The 13,224-nt window shown below is 36.6% G+C and overlaps 1 protein-coding gene across 9 annotated transcripts in view; it reads left to right on the top strand.

Annotated features, from left to right (window-relative positions):
• ABI2 (abl interactor 2) overlaps positions 1-13,224 on the top strand; it is a 71,614-nt gene that overhangs the window by 26,524 nt on the left and 31,866 nt on the right. For 6 of the 9 annotated variants that reach the window (XM_064451803.1, XM_064451802.1, XM_064451797.1 and 3 more), the window contains exons 2-3: positions 3,928-4,095; positions 12,373-12,549. In XM_064451803.1, the coding sequence (XP_064307873.1) occupies positions 3,928-4,095; positions 12,373-12,549 (345 nt within the window). The remainder of the gene's footprint in view (positions 1-3,927; positions 4,096-12,372; positions 12,550-13,224) is intronic. The other 3 variants (XM_064451801.1, XM_064451800.1, XM_064451799.1) reach the window with 1 other exon arrangement.

Here is a 13,224-nt window from a genome sequence, read left to right on the forward strand (position 1 = left end):
TGATTAGTTGTTCAAACCGTAATTCACCAAACATGATTTGCTCTTCCTTTGTGGCATCTACTTAGTTTTGTTTAGTGCAAGTGTTGGCAAGTTTGCATCGCAGGGAAGATAACAGACTTGTCTGGAGTTTAAAATAACCATTTGTTTCTAAGGTTATTTGTAAACTAGGTTAGGTACTCAATCCACTCTGTGGCCCTAGAAATACAGTACTGTCACAACTGAACTGGATGGGTTAGGACTAGGAATGAGAGGCTGCCTGTGTTGGCAGTGTGTTAGAAGACCTATTTGTCAAACAGTGGCTTTGATTTCTTAAATTTAATATCCATTTAAAAAAATGTACAGATCAAGCTGATCTAACAGTTGGAAGCATTGATTCCATAATTCATAGGCATGCAGAATTTTATGTGCATGGATGCTAGATTGAAGATATTTAAAAACTTTAAAATTGAGAGATATTCAGTGCTCTGTTTCATGGCTTTTAATTTAGGTTGGGGCACTGAAAAGGTACTTGGTGCCAGTTCTTGATCGTGCTGACTTCAATGTTTCTGAGAACTGAAGGGCTTTAGGGACTCTGGGTAATATCCTTAGGTGCTCACAGTAACGAGACTTCATTTTCTTATAAGTAACATAGCAGAATATGTTTCTCTTGTTTTCAATATTCTACATAGAAACAGTATTCCATAGGTTACTGAAACTACTGTAGAGAGGCTATCAGAGTAATTAGGGCCAAACTCATATTTTTATCTTTCTGTCGTAAATTTTGGTAGGTGTGGATATTGAAATAACTTTTTGCCTGCTTTACAGTCAGGTATGAAGCATATTGGCTGGTATTTTGGTGTTCTGAGGATCAGAGTATCAGATCTTAGTCTGAGGAGGGTTATGTTTGAATTTGGTTTACTGATAACTTGAAATTATGATCTTATTTGCAGAAATCCCTTTAGTTACATACTCTGATAGTTATCAGCGTACCATTTTGCTGTTTAAATCTGTTGTGTTTGAGCGTGGCAGCAGTTTCAAGCAATAAAATTTTATGTCCATTGGGAGTGTACGTGGGGAGTATGTCACATACGAGCATAGGATAAAATACCATCTCTGGAAATCTACTTTCCAAATTAAAAGTTAGATTTATGCTAAACGCAGCTTACCAATTTAAGTTAAACTGACATTTGTTACTACATCTCCACAGGGGAACTTTAGATTTTCTGCAAGTATTCCAGATTCTTCTTCCTAGCCATTGTGTGAGACCCAAGTTTTCATCTCTTGAAAGTTTCTAGGGTAAACGTGATTGTTTTGAAATTCTGTCAGTAATTAATTTTTGTTGTTGTGAAATGGCTTGACAATAGTAGGTTCAAATAGTCATTTTAATTTGAAAATTCAACACGTTCTACATCTTTCAGTATACAGGGGGAAAGTTCAAACTTTAATTTTGCTGTGCCAAGCATGAGTGGAGTTCGCTTCACAGAAATTTGGGTTCTGTATATAGGCATGTAAATCATAGTTGTTCAGTTTTTCAGCCAAATACACAAACTGGATCTCTCAGTCAAAAGGGTTTTTGTGCTAGTAATGGTTCCAAATGTGTTTATAGGATTGTTTTATGAAATTTTTACTGTGTCTGAACACTGAGAAGCCAATTCTGTGTTGGTTTGAATTGGTGGGAATGTGGGTGACTTGAATTTTGTGTTAGGTTACATATGTAGAAGGACTAGCTCTGAACACGCATTCATATTTGTGTTTCTTTTAAGCAGTAAAACCATAGCAGAGGCTCATAATTTCTAAAATGATAGATTGTTTTTCTTTTGTTCTCAAACACTTTGGCTATTAATGAAAAAATATGTTTCTTGGCTTCTACTCAGCTATTCTGGATGTACAGTATGCTAATGTAAATAATCAGTTTCTGCTTCTATAAATAGACTTTGTCAGCAGCTGCAGAGCAAAACTGACAAGCTTCTGGTCATTTTTATAATTGCCATTCAGAAATTGTTTGAGTAGCTGTGAAAGTGTCCTGTAGTATGTATGCCTACTGTAGTGCTATTTGCAGGCTGTGCTGAGGTTACAAGTAGGGAGAGGGAAAGAGTGCATTTACAATCCAACAATGTGAGAGTAGAGGCAAAGGTATTCCTTTATTTGGGAGCCCTTAAGCTGAGTTTGCAGCTCTTTATATAAAGACATGATATCCAGCTGGCTAAAAGTCATGAGTTCTTAAATGGGGTTTGGGGATAGCGTTTATCTAAGTTCTTTATAGCTGGATATAAGGCAGCCTTTATGAGTGTGCTCTGGGGAGCATTATCATACCTGAGAAGCTGTGTCCTCAAACTCGGGGTTCCTTCTGCTGCTGAGTCTGGTTTTGTCTGCTGCATGAGAAAGAAACAGCTGGGCAAGAATGCTTACCTTCTACAGCATTCCTCCCCTCCTGCACCATTGTGGGAGCTCTTGTATGGCTGAACAGCAGCTGCTGCTATCCTCCTTTCTAGAAGCAGACTAGGAAGTGGTACCAGAGTGGCCGGCAAGAAGAAGGAATGCCAACAAGCTAACCAAATTACCATTGTTTGTGGACAGAGGAGAGGTTGCCAGGACAGAACAAGTATTGAATATCTTTCATGTGAGCATTTAATTGAAGTTCTTTGTGTTTACCTGTGTGGATTTTTTTTTTTTGAAAGCTAGCAATCTTCTTTTAGGAGTCTTACTACAAGTTCTTAGGAAGTATTTTGGGCTTTAAGAATTATTTTCCTAAAATAGAAGTATGCTTATTTTCAGTGTTTCCCAAAGTGCGTAAAATAAAATGGATGGTAGATTTAGCTTGTGCTGAAAGATACGGAATGACTTTATATTCCCCATCTAATAACAGCACATTTCTTGAATCTTGATACCCAGCCCCTGTGAATAGTATATAAAGGAAAGGGAATTTTGAAATACAGTGTTATAATAGCAGGTAGGAGGTAGAGAACATTTGTCAACTCTTGCTTTAGAAAGAGCACCAACAAACTGTGAGGTGGCTAAAGATCACTTAAAAGTGAAATTCAGTGTATTCTAAACCTTGGAAACCAGGAACTTTCTTAGCATCTTAACTGTATGTTTTAATAGTGTTTTATTTTGTGTTCTTTGTACTCAACTAGATCTTAGAGATGTTAACTATTATTCAAGGAAGAACACAGAACCTCGACAGCTAGACTCTTAGCTTATCATTTTTAACATTGTTTGAAGTGTACGTATGTTCTTTGAACTGCTATAGATGTCTTCTGGCTTGATAGACTAAATATTTTCAGGTGCTCTACTACTAAAAAAATAGATTGTACTAATTCTTCACAGAGGAAAATACTGACAATGTGAAAAAGCACAGAACATGTTTAAAAAGAAAAAATGGACTTCACGGAATCACACAGAATCAGAATCACAGGTTGGACGGGACCTCAGGGATCATCTAGTACTTGTTCTTTTTAAAAATTATTCTTCTCACATTGTATTCAGCTGCCATTTTAAGGGAGTAATTAAAGTTCATTCACTGTGAAAGACCATTTGTGGCATTGATGAGGTCTAAATAATTGGAGGAGATGAGGAATATGGTATTTGGCAGATCCTTGCAGGCTGTTACAAGTTCTAATTGAAGTACAAAGTTTAGAACTAAAGAATAAGTATTTTGGAGTGCTTTTACAGTTTGTTGCTAAAATACAGTATAAAAAGTTGCACTTTAAGTATTTAAAGAAAAGATGAGCACGTTGTATACTAGCTTAATTTTTGTAAAGTATAAAAACTCTTAAAACGAAAGTTATCTTTTGTGAAATGAACGGAAAGGAGGGAAAATGGTAACTTTGATGTAAAATTAATTTGACTTGATAATTCTTTGTCCTTTAAGGACAGGCAAAACTAGTTCATTCCAAGAATCTTTGTGTAAGCGACTTTACTAAATAAATGTTTTATTTCTGCTTTTAGTCAGCAGATAAGCAGCGAGCCCTAGAAGAAACCAAAGCCTACACAACCCAGTCATTAGCAAGTGTAGCCTATCTGATCAACACTTTGGCTAACAATGTTCTCCAAATGCTGGATATCCAGGCATCCCAACTTCGACGCATGGAGTCTTCAATCAACCATATTTCACAAGTGAGACCTTTTTCCTTTTTTTTTCTTTGTTCTTAAAATTACATAGCAAGTAAAACTCTCACCTGACATTTTGTGAATGAGAAAAATAGTTGCATTTAAAACAGAAGGATGCATGTCTTTTCATATTAATTCTGGGAATGGGTCTCATATGGGTCTCATTATGTGACTGTATACCTGTGTTAGTGTGAGCATTTCCCATAGTGTAAGAGACTAAATGTATTCTTGGCCATGGAGAGAGGTCCATTCTGCAAAAGTGAAAAGCACAGAAAAATCGCTAATGGAAACATCAGAATACGTTAAGGGACACATTAAGCTTTCCAACTCCGATTTATGACTTAGGGTACTTGGTATTTGTTTGCTACAGGCACTTAAAATTCAAGGAGAGAAATATGAAATGGACAGTGGAAAACAATACTTGTATTACAGCAACAGGAAAAGAAAAAGATTACTAGTATCTAATGACAAAAGCATAGATGACAAAAATAGTTTGTTTCTGGCTTTTCTTAATAAAATGTACTTTGCAATGACACAAACAGAAGGCAGAAGTTTTGTTTCAAGTTTGTGTATGGCTCCAGGACTCCTGCCCTTGTTGCAGTTTTTCTGAGCAACGATAAACTAAGCTACTGTTATCAGGAACCCACATCCTATCACCACACTGATGAGAGAATTTTGACTGCCAGAATGAGCTGAGGGTGGATGACAGATTTGTTGGAGGTTTACATGCCAATGATGGATTAAAAGAGAAATTAAGAGCAATGATACGGCACTTTCTGTTTTTCTGTTACTGGAGAGTTGGTTGGCATCCTTACTGAATATTTTGTGTCTTATTTGACCAGTAGGTTTTGGCTGCTAGGGTTTCTTCATCTCCATATGATAATGAAATAAATTAAAATAAAGAATATTGTGGTATTTAGACATTTGAAAGGAGGACCTGTGTAAGGTAGGAAAACAGCAGATTGAGCTGATCTGTTAACTTGCTGGTGCTGAAAGCATTGCTAGAGTAGTAGAGGTTTGAACCAGCAAAAGAAGTGAATAATTTTATGCTAGCTTAATGGACTGAATTGACTTACTGAGGGGTTAGATGTATTCCAGAGCAGGTTCAGAGGAAGGCGTGGGAAAGATTTTCCCTTCTGGTAGTAGTACGCTATTAGATTGCCTCAGTTATCTCATGCAACTGCGTTCTCAAAAAATAAGCTGAGAAGTTTGACGACTTCTGCTACGTGCTTCTTGTTAATCCGTGGACAAGTCAATTCTTTTTTTTTCCCAGGAAATGTAACAAATTACTCTGTGTGTGTGTGTGCGCACGTATATGTGCTATATATATGCTGCGTATGTCTGTATATGCTTCTCTGTGTGTATATGTGCGTGTGTGCTTGTGTGTGTATGTATGTCCTTCTTGACAGACTAGTGACAGTGACAAGTATTTCAACCATTTGAGAGCCTGACACAAAAGACAGTATATAAGTAAAAATATTCAGAGTTCACTGGATTTTGCATTTTGTAGATGTGAAGTTCATTTTGTCACACAGTTTTTGTAAAGTAGCTTTTGGGGAAGGGGCCATAGCACTCTAAATTTTTTCCTTCTGAGAAACTGAGATTTATGCAAATAGAGATGCTAGGTTAGATTGTCTTTGTCATTTATACAAATTGGCTAGCTGTTTAGAATGGAGCACTAAATTACCAGTGCCCAACACCTAATGAAGATGTATCTGCCAAAATTCATAGGCTATACTTGAACAACCAGAAGTTGTTAATATTTTTTTTTTAATATAGCTGTAAAATTGGAAATTGAGGTGGTTTGGTTTTTTGAGGCTGCAACATCCATATGTAGGATGCTCCCCAAACTTTCATGGAAGAAATCGTATCACAGAAGCAGACAGTGTTTGAATTTTGGATATTACATACACAAAGTATGTTGATCCAAAGAACTGCATTAAGTTGTATTCAATATGTTCAGAAATGGCTTCATCTCATGATACCAGTATTGTAGATGGTTATATTATCTGTCTTAATTTCGGTTATTTTTCTTCAAAAAGGAATTTATTTTGTCACAGTTTCTCTGTAATCAGATTTCTTGAAATAAATTATTTATTATACTTCTGGAAAAATCCTAGCCTGTAGAAGACTTCCTTGGTCTTTTTTTATGTTTGGTGCAAAGTTTAGTGGACTGTTTCTAGTACCACTTAAAATGCCTTGTGGTATAATACCTCATTGCCAAATTATGATTTCAGTCAGTCTGACTTGATGTGATGTCAGTAATGTGGAACAGAAAACAGGTTGGTTATTACTATCTGCTCACAGTGCATTATTGCATTAATGCTTTGGTCAGTAGGTACTGATATTTAAGTTTAGAAAACACTAATGCAAATAATGATATGTGCATGTATAATCCTGCTTTTAATTCTGATTTGGAATTCCACATATTCTCCAAAGAAGAGAGCAAAATCATTTGGCTCTTAGTAAGAAAACTTCTTCAAAAGCACTTGTTTTGTTGAAGTGTAGCTCAAACTGGAGAAGACATGATTAATTTTAGAACATAAAATGTTCTAGTTCTCTGTTCATTGATAGAATGCTGATTTATATAACGTTTTGTGTTTGTTTCTAAATGGCAACTTAATCAAAGAGCTGAAAAGGAAGCTGGTAATCATTTGTGGTTTTTCAGATTATATATAGTTCCTGAACAAGGAAATTGTTACTATTGAGACTATTTTTATGCAAGTGATTAAAACCTATTGGTTTAAAATCCAGCATTACTTTGATTTGGTCTGAAAGCTGATGAATCTATTATTTGCCTTCTTGAACCTTGCCCAGAACTAGATGATATGTAGTGTTTCATATTTGGCTAAAAATTTGAATCCTAAATAGAGATAATCTGTAGAAATATTTCTACATATAAAAAAAGTCTTAAAAGTTTTCAAGTTAGCAGACACTGTGAAATGTTGCTGATGTCCAAATCCTTTAAATTAATCTGGCAGATTTTCAGATTTTAGTATTTGGATGATGAGAAATATTTTTTCAGGTTTAGTTATAGAATATTCTTAGTTAGCACGGTTATCGTTAAAACTCTGCTGCTAATTATATAAACAAGCATGTTATCACAAAGATGAGTGATAGTGATGAGATCTTCAATGGTACTGCATGATGGAGAAATCTGCTTCATCATCGTTTTACGGAATCTGACTCCCATGATACTGGCTGTGAGAATAGGTATTGAATAGACTGCAGACTTGAACTTCTTCATAATCACCATGTGTTGCTTAGCTGAACTGTAGCAACATGTGTGAGCTGGTTGGTCTCTGCAGAAGAGTTCGCTTGGACCTTCCATTGATGAGTCAGTAAAGGCTTGTAGCCATTTTCAATTGTCTTACTGCAAGCTACAAGAATAGCCAAACTCTTTCAAAAATGGTAATGCAAGTCTAATTTTCTACAGTATATATTACCCACTTATGGAGCAAGTAGCTTTTCAGCATTTTTATATCGTTATGACCTCTTCCTTTGTGTATTAATTACATACAACTTGAGTTGAGGCAATTAATGTCACATTTCTAACATGTCAAGATTACGGTTACTCATTTTAAAGTAATAATATGGCTTTCAAGGTAATCTGCAATTAATTTAAATTCTATCAAATTAGATTAAAGAAAATAAAAGCCCAGCAATGCTATATTTAAGCAACATTTTTTTGGTAAGATTTTTTAATGGCATTTTAAAAGCCCAGACTAACAGGCTGACAATAAATTGATAAACTTAAATTAGAATGTTTTGAGACAAGGAAGAAATCAAGGCTTCTGGTGACTTTTATTTCCAAAATTTCACTACAGTTTAGACTTTCAGAGTGCTGTTGTGGTTTAACCCTAGCTGGCAGCCAAGCACCACACAGCTGCTTGCTCGTCCCGTCTCCCCCCCCCCCCCCCCCAGTGGAATGTGGGGAGAGAAGGTTAAAGACCTTTAACCTGAAGTAAAAAAAAATTAGAAGGCTAAAAGTGAGAACTTGTGGGTCAAGATAAAGCCATTTAATAATTGAAATACAATAATTATAATTATATAATGGTGATGATAATACATTGTAATGAAAAGGGAAGTAACAAAGAGCGAGAAATAAAACCCAAGAAAGGGAAGCGATGGAAGTGAGAACAAGTGCTCTCTACCAACCGATGCCCAGCCAGTCCTTGAGCAGCACCCTCCCTGCCAACCTCCCCCCAGCTTTACATGCTGAGCATGACATCATATGGTATGGAATATCCCTTGAGTCAGTTGAGGTCAGCTGTCCTGTCTGTGCTCCCCTCACAGCTTTTTGTGCACCCCCAGCCACTCACTGGTGGGTTGGGGTGGGGAGCAGAAAAGTCCTTAAGGCCTTAACTCTGTGTAAGCACTGCTCAGCAATAACAAAAACATTCCTGTGTTATCAACACTGTTTCCAGCACAAACCCAAAACATGGCCCTATAGTAGCCACTATGAAAAAAATTAACTCTATCCCAGCCAAAACTAGCGCAAGTGCTAACTTAATACTTTGAGAAGGTTCACTTACGGGTAGAAGAGAATATTTCTCAAAACTCTGAGTTCAGTGACTTATAAGTGAAGTGGTGAATAGTGTTACCTTTGGAATCCCAGAAATTATTTAATTTTTTGTTGTATTTTAATCATTACAGATCTCGAAGCTGGTTTTATTGAATTCAGTATGGAAACTTGACGTTTCAAAATGGCCAGAAAACTCCTAATAGAAAAAAAATACAGTGGTTTATACTTTTTGTTCTCCTTAAGTTATCCCTGCATTACTGCAGGTGTCTTGGAAAACATATGAGAAGATGATAGTAATGAGCCTAACATCTGAAAAACTGTCATTTAAAAGCTTTTGCTAAAGGTAATGGAGCTATAGGGGGAAAAATGTGTAACAGTGCTGTCACAAGTCTGAAATTTCTTGTTGGAAAACAGCATTCTAAGTTATAGAAGGGCACAGTGTATTCCACCTGCTTTTCTTGACAGACTTTCCAAGCCAGGTGTTTCGTTAGTCCAACTCTAACCCCACAAACTTATCAGTAGAAGTTTCTAAACTGCTGAATAAACATTCTGCTAGCATTCTCTTGTCTCGCCTAAGGGATCTGTGCTTGTACTGGAGGCAATAACTGCCTGTGTGTTGAGGGTGAATGTTTTAATTTTCTTTAGTAGCAGGTTGATCTTTGTTCCTTTCTCTACTAATCAAATACGTCAATGTTACTTTCTGGTGTTTTATAGGTGTCTTAATATCTTATGACTCCAGTAGTCTACTAAGCAAGAAAATGAACTTTTTGAAAAACCTGCCAGCAAAATGCTTTTCAATACAATTTTAGGAGTATGTACCAGAATTACATGCCATTTTTATACTCTTAGTCATTCCATAGCTATTCAAGGTAAAAGAGATGTTCTGAATCATCATGCAAGAGAATTCCCATTAGATGAGCTCCAGGTTTTAATTAGGTTTGATGCATTTCATTGTTTGTTACTGCAGTCATGCCTTACTGATCACCATGGTCCTTAAGGAAACCAGTTGTACTCACAACTCCTATGAATAATTAAAACTCCACACTTTTCATTCATAGAAACAAGTTTCCATGGTGCCAAGATACCATCACTATAATAACACGTGCGTTAAGTATCTGTACTCACATTGTACTTATAGATAATCACATAAGAAAATACTAAACAAACATCTTTAAAGTTGCAGAGGTCAAGAACTTGAAATGCAGAGAAAGGAAGAAATCATCTTCCCAACACTGCACTAATAAACTTCTTTCGGATTTGTAGATTGAAGTTAAGGCTCTTGAGAGTGTAGTGTCCAAGGCATAAAATAGTTAGGAATGACCAGCTTCAGACCCATAAGGTCTTGATGTTTTGGTACATTTGAAACATCATACAACATTTGAGGTGCAGCTGCTGTTGCAGCTGAGGTTTAATATTCTAGCAAATGGTATCAGAGGCCTGAGACAAAGAACATACAAGAGTCAGTGTAATGTTTCTGCAGTTCTCTAGTGACATGTCTAGATCACAGATGAAGTCTGAGATAATTGTAGAGATTGAATTCTTCAGTGGAATTAAAAACGAGACTGTCCTCCAAGTTGTGGTAATCACATACTGTTAGCTTATCAGGAGAGTATGTGCTTTCTAACTCCTCAGCAGATAAGGTGAGGATTCTGTAGATGATCTCTTTGGTATAACTGCTGGTTGTTCCAGAACTTCGCCTTCCACTATGCTGCAAAAGCAGAGGTCTGGCGTAGGTAAGGGATAAAAACCTGCAATGAAAGACAATATATTGAATCTTACCCTGATGCAAAATGGTACACTTTAGGTACTCTGGCCTGAACATGTTTATGTGCTCTCATTGCATTGGTGCTTGTCAGTCAATATCATAAGAGCTGTGAAGATCTGATCTGCACTATTGTATTGGGGAATGGTATATAGACCTAGTCATCACAGGCAGCTTCAGGAAGGACTTTGGCAAAATTGGCTGGAGGGTGGTTTAGTTGTTAAGGAGTCATAGAAATATGTGTGTTTCTGTTAAGCTTGTATGAACCATGAAACTTCAGCAGAGTTTATATATTGGCCATGTCTGTGTGGGGTTTTGTGAGGGTTATGGAGGAATGTGTCCCAGATAGTTTAACTAGCCCTATTAAATTTTAAATCATGCTCAGTGAACTCAAGCTTTCCAAAGAGAGGATTACCAACATATGACCTTGAATAATCTATTTTTCTATGTCTTTGTTTTAATAAATAGCTGTGCAGCTTTAGGAGAAACCTTACAGTTCTAGGCAGGTGGTACTAGAGGTGGCAGAAATGTACATGACAAAGCTTAATTTTAGCAAAGTTGCAAGATCATGAAAATATATTGCTGAGAAATAACAGGTAATCTTGATAGATAGTGATTTAAGCTTCTGTATAATGCCCCTGGTATTTGTGGAAATTCTTCTCTGGAAAGAATGTGAAGAAACAACTTCTTGGAAGGGTTTTTTTGTTTTTAAATGTTTGTAGTTTAAAAGGTTGTGATGATTGCACAAGGTGATACAGGGTCCATTTTGCTTGTTTTGCTATCAGTAGAACAAACAAACGGTAAAACAGTGTAACCAACCCCACTCTCCCAATCCCTGCCCACAGAAAAATAGAAGTAGTGCGTTATGAAAATGACTTCTGATTTGTACCTGTTCCTTAGTATCTACAGAGCCTGTCTCCTAACTGAGAAACCTTTCTGGTACCATTCATAATCACTGAAGTGGTAATAAGAAATGCTATGAATGTTTAGAAATCCAAATGATAAGTGATTCTGGCCGATTTCCTACTTTTTTTTTTTTTAACTGTAGCTAAAATGTTTGTTCACAACTCTGGCAAATTTCTTATAAGGAAAGCTGTTTTGTGAGCAAGGAATTATGTTTGTTTTAAGTGGTGCAAGCAACTCCATGCACCATGATTTAGGAGATTTTATTTTATTGGAAGGGATAGATAGACAGACTTTTTGGTAAGTTTTTCCTAGTCTTGTTATCAAACAAGGCTCAGGTACATGGTTTTAGGCAATGAATTTTCAGCAAGGCTTTGTCTTAAACTAGAGATTCTCCTGTGGTACTCATTGAAATATGCGGGGAGAGGGATTTTCAGTGTTGGCCCTTGGCATTCTAAGGGAAGGCACTGGGCTTAACCACTGGCTTCATAGTGGATAAATTAGTATTGAGCACTTTCTAAAATCTAATCATTGCATTGTGATGAGTGATTTGTAATGACTGAAGGACCTTGTCAATTTGTTTGACTGAAATTTTATTCTATCATATGACTACCAGTCCTAGTCTAGCAAACTGTTTTACAGTGTAAGAGAACCTGCTTATGGTTTGTTTTTCAGGCCATAAAAGTTAAGGTTTGGGAAGGTATCCTTACACTTCATCTAGATGGAGAGTATTTCAAAGATTAGTTTAGAGAGCAATTGTAAAATTGAAAATGATAATTGAAAGAATCATATAAAACAGTGTCAGCAAATTAATGGGAACTACAAAGAATGGAGAGGAGAAAGAATTTTGCTGAGGTGTAAAGAATGAGAGTAAAAGAAAACCCAAAGAAGCCGTGGCTTTATTAGTGTGGGTTTAGAGGTGGCAAGTTCAACAGTAAATTGAACAAAGATGATGTAATCAAGTATATGTAGTGATATGTTTAGCACAGTATACAGAGATCTTCGAAACGTTGGAACTGATTCAATTTTTTTTTATACTGACTCTGTATTCAAATGCATACCACTCTTAGTAAATACACTGCGTCTTTTGTAGACGGTGGACATTCACAAAGAAAAAGTTGCTAGAAGAGAAATTGGTATCTTGACTACAAACAAAAACACCTCAAGAACTCACAAAATCATTGCACCAGCTAACTTGGAGCGACCAGTTCGCTACATCAGGAAACCTATTGATTATACAATTCTAGATGATATTGGACATGGAGTGAAGGTAGGTGATATTGTTAAAACAGCCAAACTGCAAATACATTGTCTTTGTATATTTTCAAAGTAACCTGATGCTTTTCATGGTAATATACCAGTTTCTCCTTGCTTGGCCAGTGTGTCTATAAACATAAGAGGAGTCCTGTCCAATTTGCAGTTGCCCCTTCCTGTTCCTTTGCCGCAGTGTTTCTAAACCTTGCTAACCCACTGAATCGTATTTCTGAGGATATTTGACTATGGGTCTCACCTTTTTAAACACTTCTGAATACCTACGTGTGCGATGCTGCTATTATTGTTTGAATCAGTTGCCAGGGATGTACCTGGGGAGTGAAAGGCCATTACTTTTCTGCCTGAATAAGCTCCACAAAGTATGATCCAGCTGTAGTGGCCACTGGTTTACTTTGAAGTTCATCTGAAGTAATGGTTTGCATGAGAAGTATTATTTGCTCCCTTTTCTTCTTTCTGTCAGTCAGTTATACCCTGTGATGCACTTTGTTAAAGTGAGCTCTCTACAACTTTTGTGCCATATGGGGTTTCAGAATGGGAATATAGCTGCCAAGTTTGAAGCCAGCTGGTTCTCCCTTTTAAGACTAGGAAAAAAGGAGGTATTTCAGGGCAAAGGTCAGACTGAGACACAACTGTTGGCTGTTGTGTGCAAGTTTCAGATCAGTGTACACAACAG

This window comes from Phalacrocorax carbo, chromosome 5 (assembly GCF_963921805.1).
Source record: "Phalacrocorax carbo chromosome 5, bPhaCar2.1, whole genome shotgun sequence".
NCBI lineage: Eukaryota > Metazoa > Chordata > Aves > Suliformes > Phalacrocoracidae > Phalacrocorax > Phalacrocorax carbo.